The 24,701-nt window shown below is 38.0% G+C and overlaps 1 protein-coding gene across 2 annotated transcripts in view; it reads right to left on the bottom strand.

The window, feature by feature from the left end:
* Positions 1-890: 890 nt before the first annotated feature.
* TSC22D2 (TSC22 domain family member 2) overlaps positions 891-24,701 on the bottom strand; it is a 45,934-nt gene continuing 22,123 nt past the window's right edge. For both annotated transcript variants that reach the window (XM_044670851.1, XM_044670852.1), the window contains 2 exons: positions 3,144-3,195; positions 891-1,890 (listed from right to left, as the gene is read on the bottom strand). In XM_044670851.1, the coding sequence (XP_044526786.1) occupies positions 1,630-1,890; positions 3,144-3,195 (313 nt within the window). In that variant the 3' untranslated portion in view covers positions 891-1,629. The remainder of the gene's footprint in view (positions 1,891-3,143; positions 3,196-24,701) is intronic.

Raw genomic sequence — 24,701 nt, 5'->3', positions numbered from 1 at the left:
TTGACTAGCCTTCCCATAATCAAGCAAGGAATTTTTCATTCAAGTGTAATTCAAAGTAAATATTAGAAGGTAGATTAAATATTTTTCATAGTCCTAATCTGCAAGTCATCTTATGCCTACAGAGGTCTAAAAACTGCCATTAAATTCGTTTTATTATCTCATTAGGGAGTACTTTGAATTTTGTGAAATGCAAGTCCAATTAAACTTTGAACACATGTAGAGTCAAATATTTCAACAAAACTGCAGTTTAATTTCAGAAAAAGTGTTAAAATATATATATTTATACATCAATTTCTGACATACACTTAATGTGTTAGTATACACAAAATGATGCTTTCTCTTGAAACTGTCTTTTATGAAATGTACATTTTTAATTTAAATACTCAGTATACACTGCACTTAATCTGCATGTTGCATTTATTAAATACATTAAAATCTGCAATGTAACAAAACGTTTTCTGCATACGAAATTCAAAACACCATTTTAAATGAACAAAAGATGGCTCACTTCATTTTCTCCTAGTGCATAGTACACTAGCTCAGCTCCACCCACACCAGCTGTTCGTTCTTTTTATTTGACATTGTTCACAGACTAATACATATTACAATAAGAGTGCTGGATAAAAACATGAGGTACGAAAGTGGTTCAAAGATTACAGGTCATGCAGATCATGCTAGACAGCAAAGAAAATTGTGAATGAGAAAACACTAAATAAAAATACATAAAGAATGTGCATTATAAAAAAAAAAACCAAAAAACTCCATTACACAGCTTTGCTTCTTTGGTTACAAAGTAGGTTGAACAATTTCACAGCTTTTTATTCCCACCCCAAAAAAAAAAAAAAAAAAAAAAAAAAAAAAAAAAAAAAAAAAAAAAAAGTCATACGAAATGTTGAAAAGCAGAGGAATCATGGCAATTTCTCTATAGAAAGTAGAAACAGAAATGAGCAAAGTTTTCTTCATCAAAATAGCCCATCAATTATTTATTATATCACAATAACTGGTGACTACCTGTACAGATGCACTATGGTCTTCATACTTACAATATACAAAATTTACATTCAAGCTGGGTCTTTACTACTGAAAATAAATACCAAAGGTAAATTGCCATTAGTGTTAGAAATATGCCAGGATTCTTTTGTTCAATTATTGCCTAAACGTTTTCTCTAGTAAATGTAATCCCGTCTATCAATTCCTTTACTGATACTTACATTTATTTTTTTAAAAAATTAAGAAAAAGTTCTGTGACATTGTTCATGTACATTATGAAAATAGCAGCCCTGTAATAAATAAAACACAAAGAAATGAAAACTAATGTAGGCAAATGTTACTTATATTGAAAGAAAGGTGGCTCTGTAGATGAACGGTTACTCATAACAAGACAGGAAGGCTCAAGGTAATCCATGGACAACAGCGAAGGCGAGCCCCGGAGCTGCCCGGCGGCTGGCGCAGGCCCGGCTCCCGGCGGCTCCTCCCGGCTCGGCCCCTCTGCGGCCGCCGCAGGACCCCCGGGCGGCTTCTCCAGGGGAGAATGGATGATTGTCTAATACTGAAAAGGCCGAGCACGCACCTGCGGCGGCGCCGGGCGGCCGGCCGGGCAGGCGCGGGGCGGCGTGGAGGAGGCGGGGGTCAGGCGGACGACACATTCGGCTGCTGCGGAGGTTGCGTTGGCTGTGGAGGCTGTGCTATGGCGCTCTGCTGCGGAGAAGTGCTACTGGGGTTGGCCTGGTGGGTGGACAGCTGGGATAATTGATCGTTGTTGGAAAGAGACTTTAACAGTGCGTTCTCTCGTTCAAGTAAAGAGTTTCTTTCGACTAATTCTTTTATTTGTTCCTTCAGGACTTCCACTTCTTCTCTCACGGCATACATCAAATGGCTTTTCACCAGATCCTGGAAGCAGAGGGAGCGAGGTCAGAAACAATCCACTCGCAGGAAAGAGAGGATTTGGACATTTTGGCAAATACATTCTTTAGGAAAAAAGCATCTTTTAAAAACTTTGTGTGGTCCTGAAGGCCTAAGGGCAGTGATGGGCCAGATGCAGCCCCCTGAAATGTTCTATCCAGCCAGAGAGAGACGTTATTCCTAATCTGACGAATACAATGAGTGGGATACACTACAATGAAACTTCCAAAGAGCTGCCCTAGAAACAGACTGACAGATGAGCATTTCCTTTCCTTTGGCCCCTCTTTAAAAAGTTTGCCCATCACTGGTAGGGGATACAGCCAGGCCTAGTACCGGGAGCTCCTGGGTTCAAATCTGGTTTCAGACACTTCCTAGATGGGTGACCCTAGGTAGGTCACTTATCCCCCATTATCAAGTCCTTAAGACAGAAGTTAAGGGTATAAAAAAGCCTGTTTTACAGTATATCCAGGCCAGAGCATCCATCTTTAAATTCTCTACCACTTTTTGGCTCCTCTCTGTAGATGACTAAGGCACGCACACCTCAGCCACTGAATCTCCCCTGGCCACAGAGCCCCAGTGAAGATGGATGGGGAGAACACCCCCTTTCTCTAGTTTCCTTTGTGACACTTCAGAAAAGGTTGGGGGGCTTTTAGGACACACACAAGACGGGGAAGCGCCTTCCTCCCTTGCCTAAGGCGATAAGGGCTTGAAGCTGGAGGCTCCCATGAAAGGGGTCTAATGAAGCATTTTATTGAACGTTATTTCTGAAGGATCTCCACACCTCCCCATCAACAAAAATGAAACAACACACAAGCCCTTTTGCTTAAACTATATTTAAAAGGATTTAACAATCGAAAAGGGCAAAGGGCAGAGCAGCTGATCCAGGGACTGCTGAACAAGGGCAGACCCTTCGAGTTCTAATTCAGGAGTCAGAGACACACAGTGACTCAGTTTCCCCATCAACATAATGAGGCTAATTTAGGAGGGTCAGATTAGATCATTTCTGAGGTCTCCTCCAGCTCTATAGTTATATGATCCTATGCATAAGAAGTAGAAATCATGGAACCATTGGTCTGGCTGCATAAGCTGCATAAAATAGTCTCTATAACAAACAAATCAAAGGGATCAATCAAAAGGATGCCTTTTAATGAGAAATGAACCAAATAGCCACTTACCAAGAAGATCGGTACATTTTGGATAATGTTTAAATAACATCCAAATCAAATGAGAATTTGACTTACCATCGCCTGCTCTATTTTGTTGTCAATGGCTACAACGCTTGCCCCAGATGCACTGAAAGAAAAAAGACATTAAACATATTATCAAATGGCAATTTAATGCAATATTTATTAAACATCTACTACGTCCGAGGCACTGAATTCAAGGAACTGAATTTAGCCCTCCCTCTTCTAGTCTCTAAAACAATACAAATTATTAAGAAGCACTTTCCCTTTTTTCCTAAAATGTCCTACTACTAGTTATTGGAAATATTCACATTAAATCCAACTGAGGATCTTTGTGACTGTAGGCACTCAGTTTGCTCATCTGTAAGATAAAAGGGTTCGATCAGATAGTGAAGGTCTCTCTTAATATGGTACACAATTCCCTTTCTGATAAGAAGACATCCTGTTCCAGCTATGAAGTGATTGATTAGCAACTTAAAAAAAAAAAAAATCAACACAATTCACTCCATGCTCTTCACTCACACATATGGCTATAATTCCAGTTAACCTTAAGAAACCTTAAGAAAAAGTAGTTATTCTTTGTGCTTTTTAATGCAGAAATTCCCATTATCCCATAACTATGTGGTGGGAGGGGGTAAATCACACCATAAAGCTTTATTAATTTTATTATCTGCTTCTTGAATGATCAGAATGATTCAGAAAATCTAAAGCAAGCCATGTAAGCAAAAGATTAGTGTCCTGAAACCTAGCAGTAAAGACCTTTGAGTTACTCTGGCTGAAATGCCTAGAAAGTTATCGGATTGGTTTAGTTTTTCCTGGCAACATTTAAAAACACTTAGCAGAATTAAGCAGACGAACACCATATCAACAAATAAACCACACCTACCATTGCTTGAAATTAAAATGTGAAAACTGCGAACAAAACATTACTTTCAGTTTATACAGTTAAAAAAAACCTTCCTATGTAAACTGATACCTTTATAATGTTTAATTATTAATATATGCCAAATAAAGGGTAGGGAACCAGTCCTAGGATTTCACTGGTCAACAACTCTGGGATGAGGAGCTTAGAGGCTGAGGATAAGTGACTCACAGTCACATGGCCTTTGTGGGAGAAGTGGGGTTTGATCCCCGTCCTATCCATTATATCACGCTTTTTCGTATGCTTATAAAGATGAAAAAAAAAAAAAAGACATTGTACAAAGTAGCAACAACTAATACAAGATACTGGCATACTTCAGTTTAAGATTCACTGTCAGTTATTTTCTGAAAATTTTCTAATATTAGTGAAAATGACCTGATTGACATTTTATCAGATTTGAAAGTGAAGCTTGCAAACGAAACTAGTTAAATTCAATGTTTGCCTCAGAATTTTGGGATGTTCTTTAGGTAGTCTTTCTTTTTAAAAAATTTCAATATATCAGTCCAGTTAAATTCCCAAAAATTTATGTTGTGTTAATTATGTAAAAGGACCTTTTAATAGTATGAACTTGAATAAGTGATATTTTAAGAGCCAATTTTTGCCTCATCTCTGCATCTCTTAAATCACTGCTCAATTTCTGTGTTCTCCGCTGCCCCCCCACCCACAGCATACCCTGATCCCCTTTTCAGAGCTAACACCTTTCCATTTTCTTGTAACTATACTTATGTGTGCATTTTGTACCTTACACAAACACACACTTTAATATTTGTTGAAATGCCTTTAAAAAAATACTAAATAAAATAGTTATTTGAGTAGTCTCACAATAATACCAAATTTGAAATTTGGGTTTTGAACATCATGTGATAAGGATTTAAAAGGTCTTGTGAAGAAGCCACCTTTATTTTTATGGGCCTACCAAGTTTACAAAAATGCTATGTAACTAGGAATATCTAACTATAGCATATATAACTAACAATAACTAGGAGCCAGCAAACCTTCTGAGGGCTGCCCAATTCTACTATAAATGATAATGAGAGAGACAGTAAGTATGGAGTCATCAAAGGGCATAAAGGGATCCAGACCAAACCATTCCAGAATAATCAAGGGTTTAGGGCAGAAGGAAGAATGCAGTTCTATCCAATTAAGAACCATGTGCTAATTGTTACACAAGTGCATGGATCCAAATACACATGTAACAAAATGCCATTTATCTTATCTTGTACATTCCCAGAAGGCTCAGCTCTGAGAATAAGGGAGGTGACTTCCTGGAAGATTTCTACTTGATGATCTTTATGTAGTCAGTAGAAATAAATATACATTACCATCTATGTTAGAAAAAGCTGACTGAGTCTGTGTGCAGAATAGCGTAAGATATTTTAACTGACATTTGAGAAGTTCATCGTAGATCAAATTATTTTAAAAAATAGTTAATTTGCTCCAAAAAATCTTCAAATAGTTTACACTGAGTAATTTTTCTTCATTGCCTTCTTTCACACACATTTGGATTGTGGGAACTCAGAGATATGGAGTCTAGTCCTGGTGGTGTATTCCAAGCTTCCTCATAACTACAATGCTTTCTAAGCCCTTTTCTTAGGGTTCTAAGATTTACTGAACTAGTTAACTCAAATTTAAAGGAGTTGACAAAATGGAGTATTATTATTACTCCCTTCCATGCCCCCCATTCCTATGGTGGTAGTACGGCTATGTAAAGAACAAGAGGTATACTACCAAATAATCTAACCAAAAATTTAGCTGTACTTGGAGGGAAGAAATTTAGTCCAGTGGATGAAATAATTAACCTACTGAATGTAGAAACCTGGAGTCAAGTCCTACCTTCAGACTCTAGCAGTATTACTCTGGGCAAGCCATAATCTTGAAGAGTTTAAATTCTTCAGTAAGATGGAGATAAATATTTTAAATATCAAATTTTAGAAGTGCCACATGCTACTTATTTCTTTTCCCTCAAATTGGTTCTACATTTCTTGTTCAATTGTTTTTAGTTGTGTCCAACACTTGGGATTTTCCTGGCCAACATCCTGGAGTGGTTGCCATCTCCTTTTCCAGCTCCTTAGCCAGATGAGGGAAGAAACGGAGGCACACGGGGTGGCTCATCAAGCTAAGCAGTGCCTGAAACCAGATCTGAACGCTGGGAGATGCGTGTTCCTGACTGTAGGCCCGGCACCATCCCTCGTGCCACCTAGTTGCCCCCTGCACAAAAATCATGAAAGTTGAAGCCTGAGTAGATGCGCCTGCCTTTTTCATTAGGAATCAAGCATTTTTCTACGGAAATAAGCATTCAGAGGTAAGCATAAGGAGTAGCTGGACAAGCAACTTTTGATGAAGTTTTAAAAAGGGGTGGGTCGGTGTGGGGATGGAGAAAGAGAGTATAGCGGGAGAAATGTGAAGTGCTGCCCCTAGAAGCAGCCCTCTAAGAAATTCCGTGCTTCCTAACAACTGCTTGGTCCAACATGGAGCACTGGCAATTGGCCTCCCCCCACCGAACAACCCCAAATTTCTTGGCTAATAGTAGGCCTACAGGACTACAAACACTACAGAGCAATAGTGTTCCAGCAATACTGCTGTCTTAACTAGGAAGAAGTTAATTAAGTTGATGTCCTGGATTGCAACAGTCAGTCAAACGACACAAAATCTTCCTGGGTATCTTTCACATAAATAATGTGTGGCCAGGAAAGTATGTTAAAACTAATAAATTAATAAAATAAATCCAGTAACTCCATTTTAAAAAACTGTATTACATATAGTCCTTTATTGCCTGCAAAATATATCTCTATAGAGACATGTTTCATATCATCTTATAAAATAAGCGCAAAAAATGTTATGTCCATTTAAATTGTGTCCTGTTGTCAGTGATATTAAATAATAATTTCCTTTTCTAATCATTTAGGTAGTCATTTTCATCCTGTGCAAAGAGACAGAATAGCTGACTGTAAAACTGTTCCTTGCTGTCCTCCAAATGATGAATGCCACAACTCTTGCTTTTCAGCGTCACCAATAATAACCACGGCACAAGACAAGGCCAGCATTTGTACAGCGATCCCCATTTCTGTTAGCTTTGACTCTTCTAAAACCGCAGTAAAGCTCTGCATGGCAAGAGGAGTCTTGGAGATCCTCCAGCATTTGCAAAGTACCGACAGACATGATTTTCATCTGAGCCTCACAACAGCCCTGTGAGGTAGGCTTGACAAACAATCCTTTCCTTTTTAGAGACAAAGGCTGAGACTCAGTGAGTCTTAAGGGCCTGGCCAAAGAGTTACTGAACACCCAGATAATGTGAGGTTGTGGTTTTCTAGGCTGATATGCTGCCGGCAGTTTCTATTTGAGCTTGAGCCCACTCTACTTCATCAGTCTAATAATTATCCCCACACAGGCTCAGAAAGCAAAGTAGAATCAAAATTATAATCAGAGGGAGCAGCTGGGTAGCTCAGTGGATTGAGAGCTAGACCTAGAGACAGGAGGAACTGGGTTCAAATCTGGCCTCAGACACTTCCCAGCTGTGTGACCCTGGGCAAGTCACTTGACCCCCATTGCCTACCCTTACCTCTCTTCTGCCTTGGTACACAGTATTGACTCCAAGACGGAAGGTAAGGGTTTAAAAATTTAAAAAAAAAAATTATAATCAGAATCACAAAGAAAATGATCAGTGTAGACAATGATAATTAAGATAAGGTGGCAAGAGAAAAGATTAAATGCATTCACTTATTATTAGCAAACTACAGGTCTTGTCATAAAACATTTTATTGTTGGAAACTAAAACCTGGCTAATCTTCATTTTTGGCTGAGGTTCTCTGACAAACCTTTGAGCCTCATTTTCCTCTGTATATGACTAATAAAAAAGAGCTCTAAAATTTCTTCTATAGTCCTAGCTATGATTTTAAATTGGGGAACTCCTAAAAAAGACTAACCAAATGGAATTCATTATACTGTTTTCACTTAAAATAAACAAGTGAAAAGAAGTGTGTGTGTGTGTGTGTGTGGGGGGGGAGAATAAGTCAGGAAAAGATTAAGGAAAAAAGGTCCTCTTTATGTTGAATCTAATTCTCCCAGGTAAATGAGTTTTAAAGAATTGTGAGATCAACAAGTCTGACTGACTCTCTTTCCAGGACTAGTCAGTCATATTCAAAGCACAGGCCTTTTACAAGCTTTCTCCAAGTAATTCCAAGTAATTAATTGGAATGATGTCACTAGGAGCCAGCCTGCCCTTAGTACCTGTGGGCCAGGACCAGTCCCTTTCTTGACCCAGGCTTCTGTTTCCTCATTCCTAAAATGAGGGAACGAAACTGATTTATCTCTATTATCTGTTTTGAGGTTTTTGTAGTTAAATCTGATCTTTAACCAGCATCAATGGAAGGCCAACAGGATATAGGGGGAAAAGTAAAAATTGGAATCTTCTTGCTCACACTAATCCAGTAAAGCACAAGACAAATATTTTCCTGGGCTCGCTAACTCCCCCTCAAAAGAGGGATCTGCCCACTGCCTGCTCCACTATCAACATGGCTAGCTCACACTTCCCAAAGGAAGATTATTTTGAGATTACTGTATATGGCAGTCAAAATTTTTTTGTGACCACATTCTACATGAGGGAAACAAAGAAGGAAATTTGACATCCAAACTTAGTATCCATAAGAACAAAAAAAATGTTCCTATTACCAGAAATTAAGTACAGTTTTGGGAAATTTAAAGAACTATGATATTTAATTGTGAAATATATACAATGCCAACATTCTACTGTAAAAACCCTGAAATGATGCTCTCAATTACAATCTTTTCTACTGTGTGATTAATAAAATCTGCTGCTGGTTACAGAATACAAGGAAATCAAAGAGCTTGTGATAGCAGATGAATCAGTTTAGGCATACAACTTGTCGGTTGTTTTTTGAGAATGTTGGTAATCTAACATAGAATGAAGTTTGACAGGATGAAGATATTTCCTTCCTCTGAGTCAGACTGAAACATTTAAGCAGCGTGTGAGAAAGAGGTAGGAGGGAGAGATTTTATTTTTAATGTTGGAGTTTTTACTCCAGCACTAGAAATACAGTCTGAGTTCAGTCTGATTACATTTAAATGCAATCCCCCACTAATGTACAGCTGGCATAGACTGCTTTCGTTTGGGGGAACAACCTAATAGACAGGTCCCCAATTCTATGATCTTCTGTGGCTAGCTTCCTCATCTTCCTTTCTGGAGCCTGGCTTCCAGGTCTTTCCTCTATCCTGAGATGTATCTTCTCATTCAGTCTGGCCACTCTTTTGGCTCAGATTAGCAACCAGAAGAAGTTTGGGTGAGAGATTTCTAGCTCTAAGGGCCACAGAATATCTGTTAGGATTCTGATCCTGAATATTAGTTATATTCTCAAAATTTGCTTCCAAATATCCCCTTAAAAACTTTTTTAGTTTACTTTTTGAGCCTGTTTGTGGAGGCGGTGACGAATCAGCTATGAATTTTTCAAAAGTCAATCTGGACAAAAGTGAGCTGTCTGTTAAGAAGGCCTGAGGAGGCAGCTGGGGCTCAGTGGATTGAGAGTCAGGCCTAGAGATGGGAGGTCCTGGGTTCAATTCTGACCTCAGACACTTCCCAGCTGTGTGACTCTGGGCAAGTCACTTGACCCCCATTGCCTAGCCTTTACCACTCTTCTGCCTTGGAGTCAACACAGTATTTATTGACTCTTAAGACAGAAGGTAAGGGTTTAAAAAAAAAAAAAAAAAAAAAAGGCCTGATATAGCAAACATTCCATATTAAATGTTTAGTGGCTTTGAATGCTAACTGCTTACAGCATAATAAAAGGTGATTAACTGAAAAATAAAAAATCCACTCTAGTGAAGGCATACACGAGGCAGTTGAGTGCTTGCTGTAAGCTATTGGCAGCAACGAGATCTAGCCCCCCCCCCCTTGCATCGGCTTCAGTAGCCTCCACCTGACACATGAGCGTCTCCCCAACCTTTGCCCCCAGAATCACCAAAGGAAGAGCATCGGGGTGATGAGCAATCAGACAGAAGTAGGGTCTGGGGTCAGGCCGAGAGGGGCAAGAAGAACCCCACGGCAACAATGCTAGCCACTCATCGGGGGCCCATCTAGAGCCCCGACTCCCAACATGTCTGTGGCGCTCTAGGGTGTGCGGGGCCCTTTCCATTATCTCCCAAATAGAGATCTGTCCAAGGCAAGTTGGAATCCCAGGCAGGACACCGGAGCTCCTCTCCCCAGTGGGGGATGCTGAGAGTACTCATAGCACCCCTAAAACAGCTCTAACTCGGGGAGCCATGTCTAGAAGAACATTTTTGAGGTTCATGATTCCCAAACCTTGATTTGAAGGGATGCCAATACAGATGAACACCAGGTGGCTTCTTTATAAATGGCTGGATTAATTTTACCCAAATCAGAAAGGGAGAAATTCCTAATGGTTTTCCCTAAAAAACCCCTTGGGATAGAGGTTGCAAAGGGCTATAGTACTGACAAAGAACAATGGCTTAGGAAACCTGGGCTCAAATTCCAACTCTTAACTGTATGAAATCTTAATCAAGCCAAAGTCTTTGTTTCCATTTCCTCATCTGAGGAAGGAGGAAAATACTTGCCCCCTCCATCCCACTGGGATGCTGTGACTCCATATGCAAGAAATGCTCTGGAAACCCTGACTTGCCATAAGCATTTCAACTATGATTAAGTTATCTACCATCTTTACATTTACTAAGAGTAATTGTCAGCATCTATAGTGATTTGGGAATGTGACTTTTGGTAACAGCAAGGCATTAACCAGTTTTGTGTTGTAATTGCTTCCATTAAAACAGTGGCACAATTGATTTCTAAAGAGATTAACAAAATATCTTAAATATATTAATTACATGTCAGAGAAATAAGTCTGTCAAAGCAATTAAGGAATATTGCATTTACTGTTTCAAGACATTTAGCAATTTTAATTATTTGAGTGGCATTATTATTTAACTGCAAAAGGGAGCACATTTCCTAAATCAATAGTAAGATTTTAAATTGTGGCACCGGGGACTAGGGTAAGAGAACCATAAACCACTGTGAACTAGATGTTTCTAAAACTTTGCAAAAATCCTTTTATCATAAAATTTACCTCTCAACTTATAAATTTACCTCTAATTGGGTACAGAATAAAGGTGGCTTATAATTTTTGATGCCAGACCTCCATAATTACTGGAACTGTTTGTGATATTAATAATTTGACAATTTGACAATCTTGACAAATTAAGTAAATATGATCTAATCATTGTAGTAATTTTTAGAACACTTGGGAGTGCAGCTTTTTTTTTTTGAAGGTAAGAGGATAAGCTTGTGGAATTCTTAAAGCAAAAGGATATGCATGTATTATGGTGTTTGGAAAGATTTCTGGGGGGGGCGGGAGGTGGCTCAGTGGATTGAGAAACAGGCCTATAGAGATAGGAGAAAGTGGGTTCAAATTTGGCTTCAGATACTTCCTAGCTTTGTGTCCCTGGACAAGTCATTTTACCTTCCATTGTCTAGCCCTTATCACTCTTCTGCCTTGGAACCAATACATAGTATTGATTCTAAAATGGAAGGGAAGGGTTAAAAAAAAAAAGCAACAAAAGGAGATTTTAAAAATACCTAACAGAATAAGTTCCAATTACTTCAGGAAGGAAAAGGCCTGGGTAGAGATTAAAGAAAAGAAAGGCTTTCAAGAAAAGAAGTTTAACAAATTGTGTAGCTGAGATCAATAGCATTTAAATATTCTTGAGGAAATTCTCTCCCAAAGGTCTAGGTAGAAATTAATCTTATCCAACCAAAGCTTTACATTTAAAAAAAAAAGCCTCTAGAAAATAGATGAAACACGTTAAAGAATACAAAAAAAAAAAAACAACAAAACTAAAACATCATCTGATTCTATAGTAGAAACTAATGAGAGAATGAGATTTTGCCCAGCAGAACAAAGTAAATGATTAAAAATTTACAACTATAAAAGCTCCTAATAAAAATCTCAAAGTGAGTCAAGTTAATTAAAAATCATAGTGAGTAAGCATTTTACTAAGACTTGCATAATGTTTCTCCAAGATGTTTGAAAGAATCAGAGAAAATGAGAAACGGAAGAAGCCACAGTGACTATCTGTGCAAGGGGGTCTCTCTAGTGAAGGCCCCCAAGGAGGTGGAACTAAACATCTCTGAAGGACGTTGTTGCACCTCCGTATAGGCGACCAGTTGTCTGTCCCTCCCCAGGGGCCCCCATTTTGCCTCTTTGCACAGCCACCTGTTGATCCTGGGTCTGGCTTTGGAGGCCAAAGAGAAAAGGTGTCAGTTCCTCCTCTTCTCCTTCACAACAAGCTGAAGGTCAAGGTGTCCCCCTTCCTCTGCTCGTTCTCTCAGTCTCCATGTCAAGGATCTTCTTCCTTATACCGAAACACAACTCCTCAGATGAGAGCAAGGGCTATTTTTTCTCACCTCTAGGCCAAGATCCCCCGTATTTTTTTTTTTTTGGCTGACAAACCTCACACTGTTGATTTATATTAAGCTTGTAATCCAGATCATTTTCAGACAAAATTCTAAGTTCAGTCTTGGGAAGTTGTTGGTACTCAAGTTTAAGACTTACATTCCTCTCCCAAATGGAACTTCAATGTATTGGATTTAGCTCAATACTTGAGTCAGTCAAGATCCTTGCTGTGGTCCAGTGCAAGCAGTTATTCCTTCCAGAAAATCTGCAGGTTTGGTAATAAAATGTTAAATAGGAGAGGAAAACCATGATCAGTTCCCTGGGCAACTCCCTAGGAAGTATCCTTCTCACAAACTGAATTATTCTGAAACCATCTAATTTATTATCATCTAATCCATGTCTTTCTGTCTCCCAATTGATACAAGTAGTTTAAATTTTATCAACAACTTTGTTGGGTAAATTCTATGTGTGGTGTTGCAGGAAGCCAGCCTGGATCTCTGGAATCACCACGTGCCTCTTCGGATTTCACCCATCATCTCCATTAGGGATTCTGGAACTTCCCCAGGAACTGGAAACACTCATCTGTCCCTTTTTTTGAAAGTGGGGCGTCTGCCCGTCTGGAATCTTGAGGCGCCAATTCTTTTTTTCTGACTTTGCCAACAGCATTGACAGTGATGTGAGGACCATCTCAGGCTGCCCGAGGATGTAGTCCATATCAGGGCCACAGGACCTGAATCCTTCCTACTTGTCTGGGGTGTCAATTCCTGTTAACTCACTGCTTTGGTCACTACAGATACTAAAACTCCTGATGGCAGAGCAAAAAGAAGTCATCAGTGAACAGGGACACTTTTAAAAATGTTGGATGTCTGGTTTGCCCGAGGCCTTGGGGTTTAAGTGACTCGCCCAGGGTCACAGAGCTATGCGGGGCGGGCTGAGGCCAGCTTTGAAGCCAGGCCCTCCTGATTTCAGGACCTGTGTGTGCTACCTTGTCACCCCCTCCCCATTCTTCTCAAAGCCATTTTGGCAAGTCATTCCTCAGCCCTTCCTTGTTTTGCTCCTGTTCATCAGAAGGCCTATGGAACAGCTTCTTCTGCCCCCCTTCTTTAACCCAGACCTTCTCTGGCCCTTGTCGGGTGCTCTTGGGTGGGCCCTGGGCTGCTTTTCCAGAAGTCACTGAATGACTGTGAGGCCTGAGCCATCCCCAGAATCCCGTGGTTCCTCGCTTGGGGGGAGGCTTGGAAGATGCTGAGGACTAGATGGCCCTTCCATGGCCTTTCTGCAGCCCTGCTGCTGAGCTGCCACCACAGGGTCTCACTTGCCTCTCTCAGGGGTCACTGCCTGAACTGGTGGTCTTGAATCCTTTCTCACCCATCCATATCTTGATTTTCTTATTGTGTCTGCAGGGGTTTGCCATCTCCTCCAGAGGAAGAAACTGAGGCCAACAGGGTTCAGTGACTTGCTCACGGTCACCCAGCTCTGAGTGTCTGAGGCTGGGCTTTAACTCAGAAGATGAGTCTTCCCGACAACAGGCACTCGATCTGCTGTGCCATGTAGCAGCCCTTTTTTCCCTCATAACACTGGCTAATGTTATAACCATCATCATTTCCCAGGTGTTTAGATTTTTTTTTTTTAAGGTTGGGAGTAGGAGTTGAGGGGAGTAATTTTATAAGTTCAAGTGAAGTTCTTTACCTGTGGTCTATCCCTGGGGCCTGGAACAGATGAATTATTCTAGCTCATTCTCAAGTCTCCCTCTGATCTGGCTCCTTAAAATTCATTGGCAAAGGCTGGCTTAGGAATGGGCCTCATCCTGCTCCTGGGATGATGCTATCTCAAAGGGAACTGGGGATGGAGGTAGTGGGATGGGTTTAGGGTTGGCAAAAAGCCAACTTAAATTCCACCTCTGTGGGCCATACACAAGTCACTTAATCTATTTCCTCAGCTGTAAAATGGGGATTAAAGATTAGGTGTAGAAAATGCTCTAAAGTACAGTGTCAACCCCAGAACTTTGAGAAGCACCATCTCTGGAATTGGAGGGCCTCGAATGGCTCCTGAGGCTCCCCCTCTACGAGCCCCAGCTGGGATTGGAGAAAGCTAGAGACTATTTCATCAAGTGTTCTGAACTGCTGATATGCCATACAAGATCATGAATTCACACAATAAACAAGTTATGATATTTATAGGGATAAATAGCACCTTAACTTGGGTCTCTTAATTCTCTTGGTATAAACTCAGTGACACTTTTGGGGAATAGCAATGATCCCAATTCTCGGTTAGCCATTCTAATGGATAAGACTAATGAAGTGATTAAAAACATGGTGGTGAATCTAAAATCACTTCTACTTGTTTTCAGAGAATATTTTTGCAGTTATCTCATGATGGGGAATCAGGATCAAAGTGGGACAACAGATGCAGAGTCCTCTCTAAGTCCAGCAAGTTGTTTAAGCCGCCCTTTTGTTCGCATCTCACTCAACTTCGTGCTAGGAACAAAGAACATGATATCTTTGCCCTATCCTAAGCAATGGGGGATTCTTTCCTTGTTTTCTGGTTCACAATGAAATGACTTTTAAGTAATACCTGAACATTGTAGATATATAAAAATGAAGATGACAAAAACAACTGAAACGATGTCGTGGAAAAGCTTATACGTAATAAATTTCTAACTACTTATGACTAATTTTAAAGAGCTAAATTCTAGGGGAAGCTGGGTGACTCAATGGATTGAGAGGCAGGCCCAAAGATGGGAGGTCCTAGATTCAAATCTGGCCTCAGACACTTGCTAGCTGGGTGACCCTGGGCAAGTCACTTCATCCCCATTGTCTACCCTTACCACTCTTCTGCCTTGGAGCCAATACATAGTATTGATTCTAAGGTGGAAGGTAAGGGCTTAAAAAAAATTAAATTCTTTTTATTTTCTTCTCTATTAATATAGCTAAGTCATAAAATAGCTTGATTCCTTTGTACCCCAATTTTCTAATGAGGTAGGATTAATATTAAGACTAACACATTTTCTTGTGAGAATATAAATAGTTATAAAACATGCCAATAAAATAAAACAGAAAATAGTGACTGAACATGAAAAGGACCTTGTCTGGTGCGCTGCAAGTTGGACCTTGAATTTCCAGTTTTAAACATGCCTCCTTTAAGAAAAGTTCAGTGAAGGAAAGCTCACCAAACACCAGTTACCAAAAGCAGAATTGGACATCATCATCTTTGGGCATTTCACAAAAACTTTAATTAGGACTTTGAATGAACAAGAAAGGAAAGCATAAGACATCAATAATTCCACAGCATCATAGTTGTTAAAGGGGGAAACAGGCTTTCCTGTTCTATTCTTGTCCCTCTCTCAGCAGTTTCATATATAGAAAAAAGCAAGTGCATTCTGACGACAACTCTAGCTAGGCAGCTAGTGGCGAAACAGAATCCTGGACCTCAAGATACTCCCACCCCAGTTGTGGCGTGTGGTCTGCCTGGGATTTCTCTGTAAAATGGAGGCAATTGTAGCCCCCATCTCCTAGGATTGTTGTGAGGATTAAACAAGATATTTGTAAAGAACATTGCAAACTTTAAAGTGCCATATAAATGCTAGTTATCATTTTCGGGAGAATGCTGTATAATATAGGTATAGAGAATGACAATTCAGGTATAAATTATGTTTGGTTTAAATTTAAAGAATAAGTCTTGGTTTAAATGATGACTTTTATTTTTAGAGGTTTAATTTAGATGATGCAGGAATGCCCTTCTATTAAGAGCTGTACTCTCTCCTCATAGCGTAGCACTTACAGACCACTGAACTTGAACTAAAGCTCAGGAAATGCTTATTAGCATGTGCCTTTTGTGGGCCTCAGTTTTCTCAGTTGTGAAATGTGTACAATGGCACTACTCTGTAGGAGTGTTGGGAGGATAGTGCTTTGCAAAACTCTGATCTGAGATGGGATCCTTTGGAAAAGCTTTGAACTACCCTCAGCAATTAGGAACACATTCTATTTTAGCTATAATCAATCTTGTTTTCTCCTGTATCTTCTATTCCGCCAAAATTGATGGGTAAAAAAGGTGCTTAAATTCTCTAGGTTTCAAATTCTCTATTAAATGAGCTGAAACAGATAACTTCTAATCAATCTCTTCTCTAGCTCTATGCCCACAGTCCTACTTATTATCATACTGTACAAAGAAATGTGGTTTAAAAAAGACAAGATGATATTTTTGGGTCCTTGATGGCATTTTATATATATATATATAATTATATATATAGTGGCTTTATAGAATTAAAAGATGATCTGAGTAGTGAAAACTAAACTCTCCATGGAAAAGATCAAATAGTGCTTAGTAAAATAGGAATTCTGAGCAGGTTCTATTTTGAACTATTTAACATTGACTTAACGTTCAATATTAGAGTTTTAAATTTCAGCTGAATTTTTATTTCATGTGATACCATTTTCCTTATTTCATGAAAAGAGGAATCTATTTCAAATTTTCTTATATTAGTGTTATATAGTTCAATGACATCACACAACACATGCTAATACTCTACTAAAGAAACTATTCATTTTAGTGTACACTTATGCTCCTATGTAGGAAGAAATTTGTTTTAAAATACCTTGTGCATAGCAGCCACCCAAAATCAAGTCATTCAATAATAAAATGTTAAAAAGGGCATCATGTTAAAAAGATCCTGTGCAGCTTTTAAAAAGTATTGAGCAAAAGTGGGGAAATATTTGACTCCATCTAGTGAGAGGGGATGACCCTTTCTTCTATTCAACAGATCTTTCCTGCAACAAGTTGTAGGCTTCACAATTATTTATTAGCTGTCTTTTCTCTACTTTCTAGCTAGTATTATAAATGCCTCCCTTTCATAAGGACTAAATCCCACAGTAGTTATACAAGTAAAAAGAAACATTTTGTGAAACTTTCAGAATTTTAAAACACTGAAATATTTCTTCCATTCAACATTGTAGCTTACAATTAAATAGTATTTCACAAAGCAATTTTCCTCAAAACAACCTATTGCCAGAGGCTTGATTTTTTTTAGACAAACTATCTTGTAGATAGATATAAGTTCCATAATCACATGATTGATATATATCTGTGTAGTCAAAGCACAGAGAAGCTTAAAGTCTATATTAAATTTTTTTAAAGATAAAATTTCAAACTGGAAAAAAGTAGAAGCATGCCTATTTACATTTATAACTATAAAGGATCACCCTGCATATATAACCAGGTATATGAATGATGGCAGAAATAAGTTCGTTAAACTTTGACTTATCCCTATTAAAACCACATCATGTAAAGGAAAAGGCTCTAATTTTAAGGTTCTAACTGAAAAAATGTTTGAATATTTTGTAGGTAACAGAAGTTGTAATTCATTTTTCAAACAGTAAGGAAAATATGAAAAGTAAAAGTAAACCCAAAAATATTAAAGAGAAAAATGGTTTACAAAAGTGAAACTACATACTCTTTTTAGTTATAAGAAGTGTCTGAGGGCACCTCTAGTAAGCACTGCATTACAACTTGTTAAAGAAGCCCATTAAAATTAGCTTTAGGAAATAGAGTATTATAAGAAAATATGGGTTATTCTAAAGGCAGGAAAGTCGGCTTCCTCAGCTAAAAATAATTGCTATATTAGTTTAATTGGTACTAAATGATTATTTACTGAAAATTGTCATGTCCTTTTAACATTTTTTTCCTAAAGAAAAACTGGTGCACCTTGAGGTTTCATTTCATTTTTAAAAGACTTTGGCTACTTATGATAAAGAGCATGATTTAAGAAAAGACCCTAGCGCTAGGAATCAGAGACTGCTCTTGGTTCCTCATCTGTTACTAGTCAGGTGATCGCTTTCTTCACTTTCAAAAATGAGATTAGACAAAACTAGCATTTCCAAACTGATCTGGTTATATGACAGTTTGATTTTTAAATACTCTGGCAGACTTGGGGAGTAGAAAGAGGAGGATAATCAAGGTGAAGATGGAATATTCCCAGAATACACAAAGGTGAAAGAAATTTTACTGCAAAACAGAAGTTAGTCATTCTCATATGGAAAATTTGCTACAGGTAATAAAAATATTCTTAATTTCACATTCAGTATTTTAGAAAAATTATCTTAAAAATATCAATGAAATCTGTATTTGATGTCTCTAACATCCACATTCCATATTTATTTCAGGAACACTATGTAAAAGATTTCATTAACTAGTATAAGAACAAGTTATACAAACTCCATTGTTTCCTACTGATGACTATTGTTTCCTATAAACCAAGATATATGAAGCACTTCAGGGGTTCTTCACTTAAGAAAATCCACTGGGCTTTTTCTTCATTTCTTACTAGAAATACCTATCCATTAAAAAAAAAAAAATCTGAGATCACACAGTAATAAATGAACTTAAAGAGACCTAATGAAGAAAATGGGGTTATATACAAAGTGCTTTTTAAGTTTTCTTTGTTTTTAAAAATATTTTTCTAGATAGGCTTCCTAAGATCAAGTCAATTGTCAGAGGATATTTTCACTTTTTTTTTTAAGGCTGTACTATGGAGAGCAAATCTCTATCTAAGTGAATGATGGTGACATTTTAAAAACCAGCTGCCAATACAGAATTACCTTAGCATAAAAGCCCTTCAAACAAAAATACTGTCTCCATTCCATAAAACAAAGGATCACATGCCCCAAATACTTAAATTATTTTCCAAAAGTTTATATTAATTTAAATCTAATACTATATTATTAGTTATACCGTAGGTTCAGTTTGTTCATAAAAAGTCATCTCAATACAATAACATCAGGTATAATACATAAAATCTAATCCATTATGTCTTACCAATTTTATGACCTGATGAGACACTCTTGTGGACAACATTCAGTCCTTAGAAGCTAGAATAACCCTCCAACCATGTGAGGGCATCACAACTTTTAAACTTTCGGCTTTCGATCATTATTATGTCACATTCCTCCTCCGATGCTGAACTCTAAAAAAAATTCTAGCAAAGAGTTTAAGTAAATAAATGTTTTAATCAAATAGCTTTAAAATATTTTATAGCAACGGTTTTATGTTTTTAACACGGTTACACAACTGACATTTTAAAACTTATTTTTTAATGTAAAATAATTTCATATTTGACCTGGAAACAATTCAGAATTTCAACATGGACCTAGAACACTAGTTAGTAGATATGCAAGTAGAAAAAGCAAACTGTTCCAAAAGTTCTAGGTTCATAATTCTGATATTATTTATTAGATGCAATGCTGTTAATTGGCCATAGCCAGCTTTAGAGTCCAGTACAAAAGGCATATGAGTAATATAATGGGTGAACTGGACTACAGCCCAGACAAAATGACTTGTACTTCAATTCACACTGATCATTAAGTTGGGCAAAATGAGTGCTACGTGAACAATATGTCATAGTCCATTCAATTTACGTGGGCACACCATAGCTAGCTTTTTAAAAAAGAAAGCGTAATGGTGAGACAAAGAGAAGAGATCTGGTGCTAGTATTCGTGTTTCCTGTCTTAAGCTGTGATTTCACTAGTGTTGGGGCATTCCTCTAAGGCTCACAAGGCTTCCTCATTTTAAACAGTCTTGTTGAGGCACCACCTGATGACTAGAACACGACATCTATTCCCTATTGGCCAACCTTCTAGGGACGAGCCTGAATAAAATTAACGAGGTTGTTCCATCTCTGCTCAGGCCAGTCTGCTCAAGGACTTCTACCTCATGCCCTTCTCTCGGTAGGACCTGCCGGAGCTTGCACTCCCTCCAACAGCATTGAAGATTGTAGTCATCTCCATGCTATGATGATTACAAGAGGCCTTTAGTGGAGGGGTCTTTATATAAGGAATGTGTAAAAAAAAACTGTTTTAATTCATATCATATACATAATTTAAAATCTTGTAGCTATAGGTACACATTTACATTGAGTATAAGGTAGTGTTATTACTAAGAAAGGTGTTTTAGAGATACTTTAAATGGGGTGGATTAATTTAGGTGAAACTTCTTAGTTTTTTAAAAGTTATTTTATAGAAACATCTTCAACAGGACATTTTTTCCACAATCCTTGAAAGATCCATTAGTTTCTCATCAAGTCACATTCAATTTTGGTTGCAAATAATCCATGGATACAGAAAATCCATTAAAATTTGAAGATTTTAAAATCTAGGTTGAAAAAGATCATGTCAGCGATATTAAAATTCAATTCTAGTAATAGACCACAGAGTGTACTGACATGGGGAAGGGAAAGCACTTTTAAAAGGCAAAAGAATGACTGAACTTGGGCATAAAGCAATAATCACTCTGATTATTTAAAAAAGAGACTTGTAAGTCATCTCAGAGATTTCAAACATTTGAAGTGATTAAGGAGTATAATATGTAGATTTTAACATGTAATTGGATTCTTCTATTACATGTGCCCTCAGAACTACTTATATAAATAGAAATCTCTCAGAACAGTATCAAGGGGTCTATTTTACCACCTAAAAATGGCTTTTCTCTATGCAATCTCATAACACATCTGAGTTCAATGAATAAATAAATTTATACAAGCATACAACTAACTCTGCCCTCTAACAAAGCAAAGTCAAGTGATGTGGTCACCTGGTGAAGGCAAAAATCCATAACCTGACATGGATATAATTTTTCTAAGTTACATTCAGTGTTGTGGTACCAACATTCTCTCATGTGCTTGGAAAGAGACTAGTTGAAAGTCTGTTAGCTACAAACCCAAAGTAAAAAGCTTATTTTAAGGTTCTACTCCTATGTGGTAATAAGCTCTATGAGGCACGAACCCCAACCATATTCACAAAGGTGAACTCATACATCCTGAAGTATGTTTAATGTCAGTAATTTGCTCATCAGCAGGGCTTTGATGAACTGCTCATCTAAAAAGGGCAGACTGGCTGATCCTTTGCTAAAAGGCCTCTTGACAAAGAAAAACACTGTTTTGATATAATTACTTAGGGAAGCCTTTAGAAGGTAAACAGAACAGTCTTGTAAAGCAAATTCAGTGATTCGGTGTATTGGGGGTGGGTGTGTGGGGGAGATAAAAATTCTATTCTACCAATCCAAAAGGCCTTCCATTTGTCGAGATTGATTTAAAATTTTAAAGTTATAGGTACATAAAGTTGTTGGGAAATCTTTTCCCAATGTATACTTTGAAATTAGTTTCTAATTGGTATCATAGTTAAGATTCTTTTGATTTTGTCTTCTGAACCAATAATTTAAAACATTTTTTATCATTTCTTTGAAAGTTCAGAGTGAAACTTTTAAATGCTTGAAAATGGAGCATTTGAGAGTTAACTGAAAATTAACTAAAGAACTCTTTTAGTTCAACCCTATTATTTTAGAAAAATTTTCAGTAAGAATATTAGCTTTCTGATTTAGTCAATATAACACAAATACCAGGATATTTCAGTTTTACAAGGTCATTATCAGAATATACTCTGGAAATTATTTTTATTTGCCTACCAATTCATACTGATCATAAAGATAGGCAAAATAAAATACTATATGAACAATGTCACAATCCATTCTGTTTACTTGTGTATACCATAGCTATTTTTTTTTTAAAGAAAGCTTAATGATGAGTCAAAGAAAATAGATCTATTTGGTTCTGGTATTTGTTTTAGATTTCAAGCTATGATTTCACTGGTGTATCTTTTTTTTTTTTTTTTAAAAAGGCTTCTCCTCTCCTCAAAGTCTAGTAGAATGCCAGGTAGCATAAGGGAGAGTAAAGATAGCTTTTTCCCTGTTATATGTTTGTGTATGTTGCTTCCCTATTAACCAAGGTTTCACACTAAAGAGGGGCTAAGCTTAACTCTAGATAGCAGTTTAACTTCTTCATAATTAAGTGATGAAAAATGACTTAACTGAAGCACTATTTCAATAAAAATTTTAAAATTGGAATAGTCCCTAATAATATAAACAAAAGTAGGAAAGAACTCCCAAATTCCCAAACAAGCTTTTGATAATGATTTTTCATCCAGGTCACTGGAAAAATTTAACACCAGGTTTTAATTAACATAAAGACATTTTTCCAGTTCAAACACATATAGAATATGCATACACACATAGATGTGCACAAGAAAACCCAACAAGATTGAAGACTATCTTTAGGGTGCCTGGGTGGTAGGGTAGAGTAAATGCTTACCACATAATTATAATTAATATCTGCTAGAGGACAATTAGTCAAAAAAAAAGTTTTTTGAACTTTATTGATAGTAGCTTTTATAAAAACGTTCACAAAAAGTTAATGGGAAGTTTTGCTTAGCTAACAATCTAACATAATACTTGTGACAATCAATAAGACTTATTTTTTTAAAAAGTCATAATTATAGAAACACATATCAATGTTTTTGGACTATATTACTGAATAGAAAAGGGTTAGTGTAAAGGGCAATACTTAGCTGGTGGGTGCTGGGTATTTTTCATCCTCTAGATGATTTGAATCCCTGATGTTATACTAGATACTAAAAATGGAAGAAAAATCAGCCTGTGGCCACCAGGGACACTGATAAAGCCTGCTACTATTTGTGGACATGACAAAATCACCCATTATTCTCTGAAGAATTTACACTCGTACTCTTTAATCCGCTGATCCTTAAACCTACTATGGAATTTCTGCCTGTGCCAAAAAAATAAAAGAAAAACTTAATCTCGAGGCAATGGCCTTCCTAAGTAATTTAATAGCCAATTAATTACAAAAGATCTTTTTTTAAGATTTAAAAACTTTTAACAGTTGGAAACTAAACTGGTGTGATATAAATTGCTGTTTCTTGGCTCTATTTAAATTCCACAATCACCGATTTAAGTTTACTTGCATCAAGCAATTAAAATGGCTTAAGTTTAGCCAACAGGTATTTTAAAGCTAAGCCATTAGTCCAGGGGTCGGCAACGTAGGGCTCTTTCTGCAGGAGCCATAAAGTCCATTTTTTTCAGGCGCTGTTACAGGAGCGCACTGTGAGCACTGTACGGCTCTCACAGCCAAAAAGGTTGCGGACCCCTGCATTAGTCCATTGAGATCTTGTGTTGATCATAAAATGAACCATAACTTCATTTGCAGGATTCCAAGGACTGGACAAATATCCAGAAAATCAGAACTGGTTCATTAGGTATTTTTTTAAATTTGCTTTGTTTTTTAAGGTTCATCATGATTTTTGTCAACACCCTCCCACTACTAAATATTTCAAAATTTGAATATAAGGTTCAGTTAAGTCCCAAGGTTGGTTTAAAAATACATATTCCCCCCCAATTGAGACTGGGGCCCAGGTGGGAGTGCACTTTGTACTCACTTTCTGGTTCATAGCTTTGGTCAAATCTCTGATTTAAGACTATATTTGCTTCTAGTCAGTCCAGACCTTTTAACAACTCTGAGGAAGAATGCTGGGAAAATTAGGCTCACCAGCAAACTCAACAAGTGCCCAGAGCACCCCAATTTATTAAACAGGCAGGTAGAGTACTTCGTTATTCCAATTCCCTAAATCCCTGGAGCTGCCGTTTCACTGGTATGGAATCCCCAGGTGAGTCCACTCCTCCCAAGGGCAGGTTCTCTTTTAGAGATGCCTGGAGACACCCTCCAAGAGGGAACTGTCTGTCTGGCCATGGCAGGGGAGGGGACCCAGGTAGGAATTTATAATGTCTCACCTCAATACAACCACAGCCTGGAGACGTTATCATCACCATTTTACAGTGGAGGCAAACACAGGTTAAATGATCTGCTCAGGGTCACATAGCCAAGTGTCTGGGGGATAGAAAGGAAGTCAGGTCTTCCTGATTTGGGCCCAGAGATCTAGCCACGGTATCACCTCACTACCTCAACTATGCAGACTATGAAACAAGGATAATAAAAAGCTAATTTCAGGGTGGCGTGGCCATATCTGAAACTTCTGGGCTTAAGAGCAGCCTCCTACAGTTCCTCTTGGGATCCTAAAAGAAACAGAATGACTTTTTAGAGCTAAGTGTTATTAGCAGCAAATCTACTAAAAGCCATCCATAAATCCTTTCCATCCCACGCAGGTGGTCATCGCTGTACAAAGCACACAGAAATACAGACACCTCCTGACTATCACGGACTCCACAACAAACTGTTCTCCTGGTGCCATCCGGGGGGGTTGGCTGATAGTATGGAGCTGCCCAAGGGAGTGAACAAGGAAAGCCTGTGGAATGGGGCTGGGTAAACAGACAGTAAAGTGGGGATGGCAGCATTTTGAAAGTCACACTGAGCTGAGGTGAGGCTACATGAGGTGCTGAGAGGTCCTTGCAATAGTGAAGGTGAGCTGACAGGGCTTTGTCATT

This window comes from Gracilinanus agilis, chromosome 3, assembly GCF_016433145.1.
Source record: "Gracilinanus agilis isolate LMUSP501 chromosome 3, AgileGrace, whole genome shotgun sequence".
Lineage (NCBI taxonomy): Eukaryota > Metazoa > Chordata > Mammalia > Didelphimorphia > Didelphidae > Gracilinanus > Gracilinanus agilis.
This window is presented reverse-complemented; position numbering and strand designations above follow the sequence as displayed.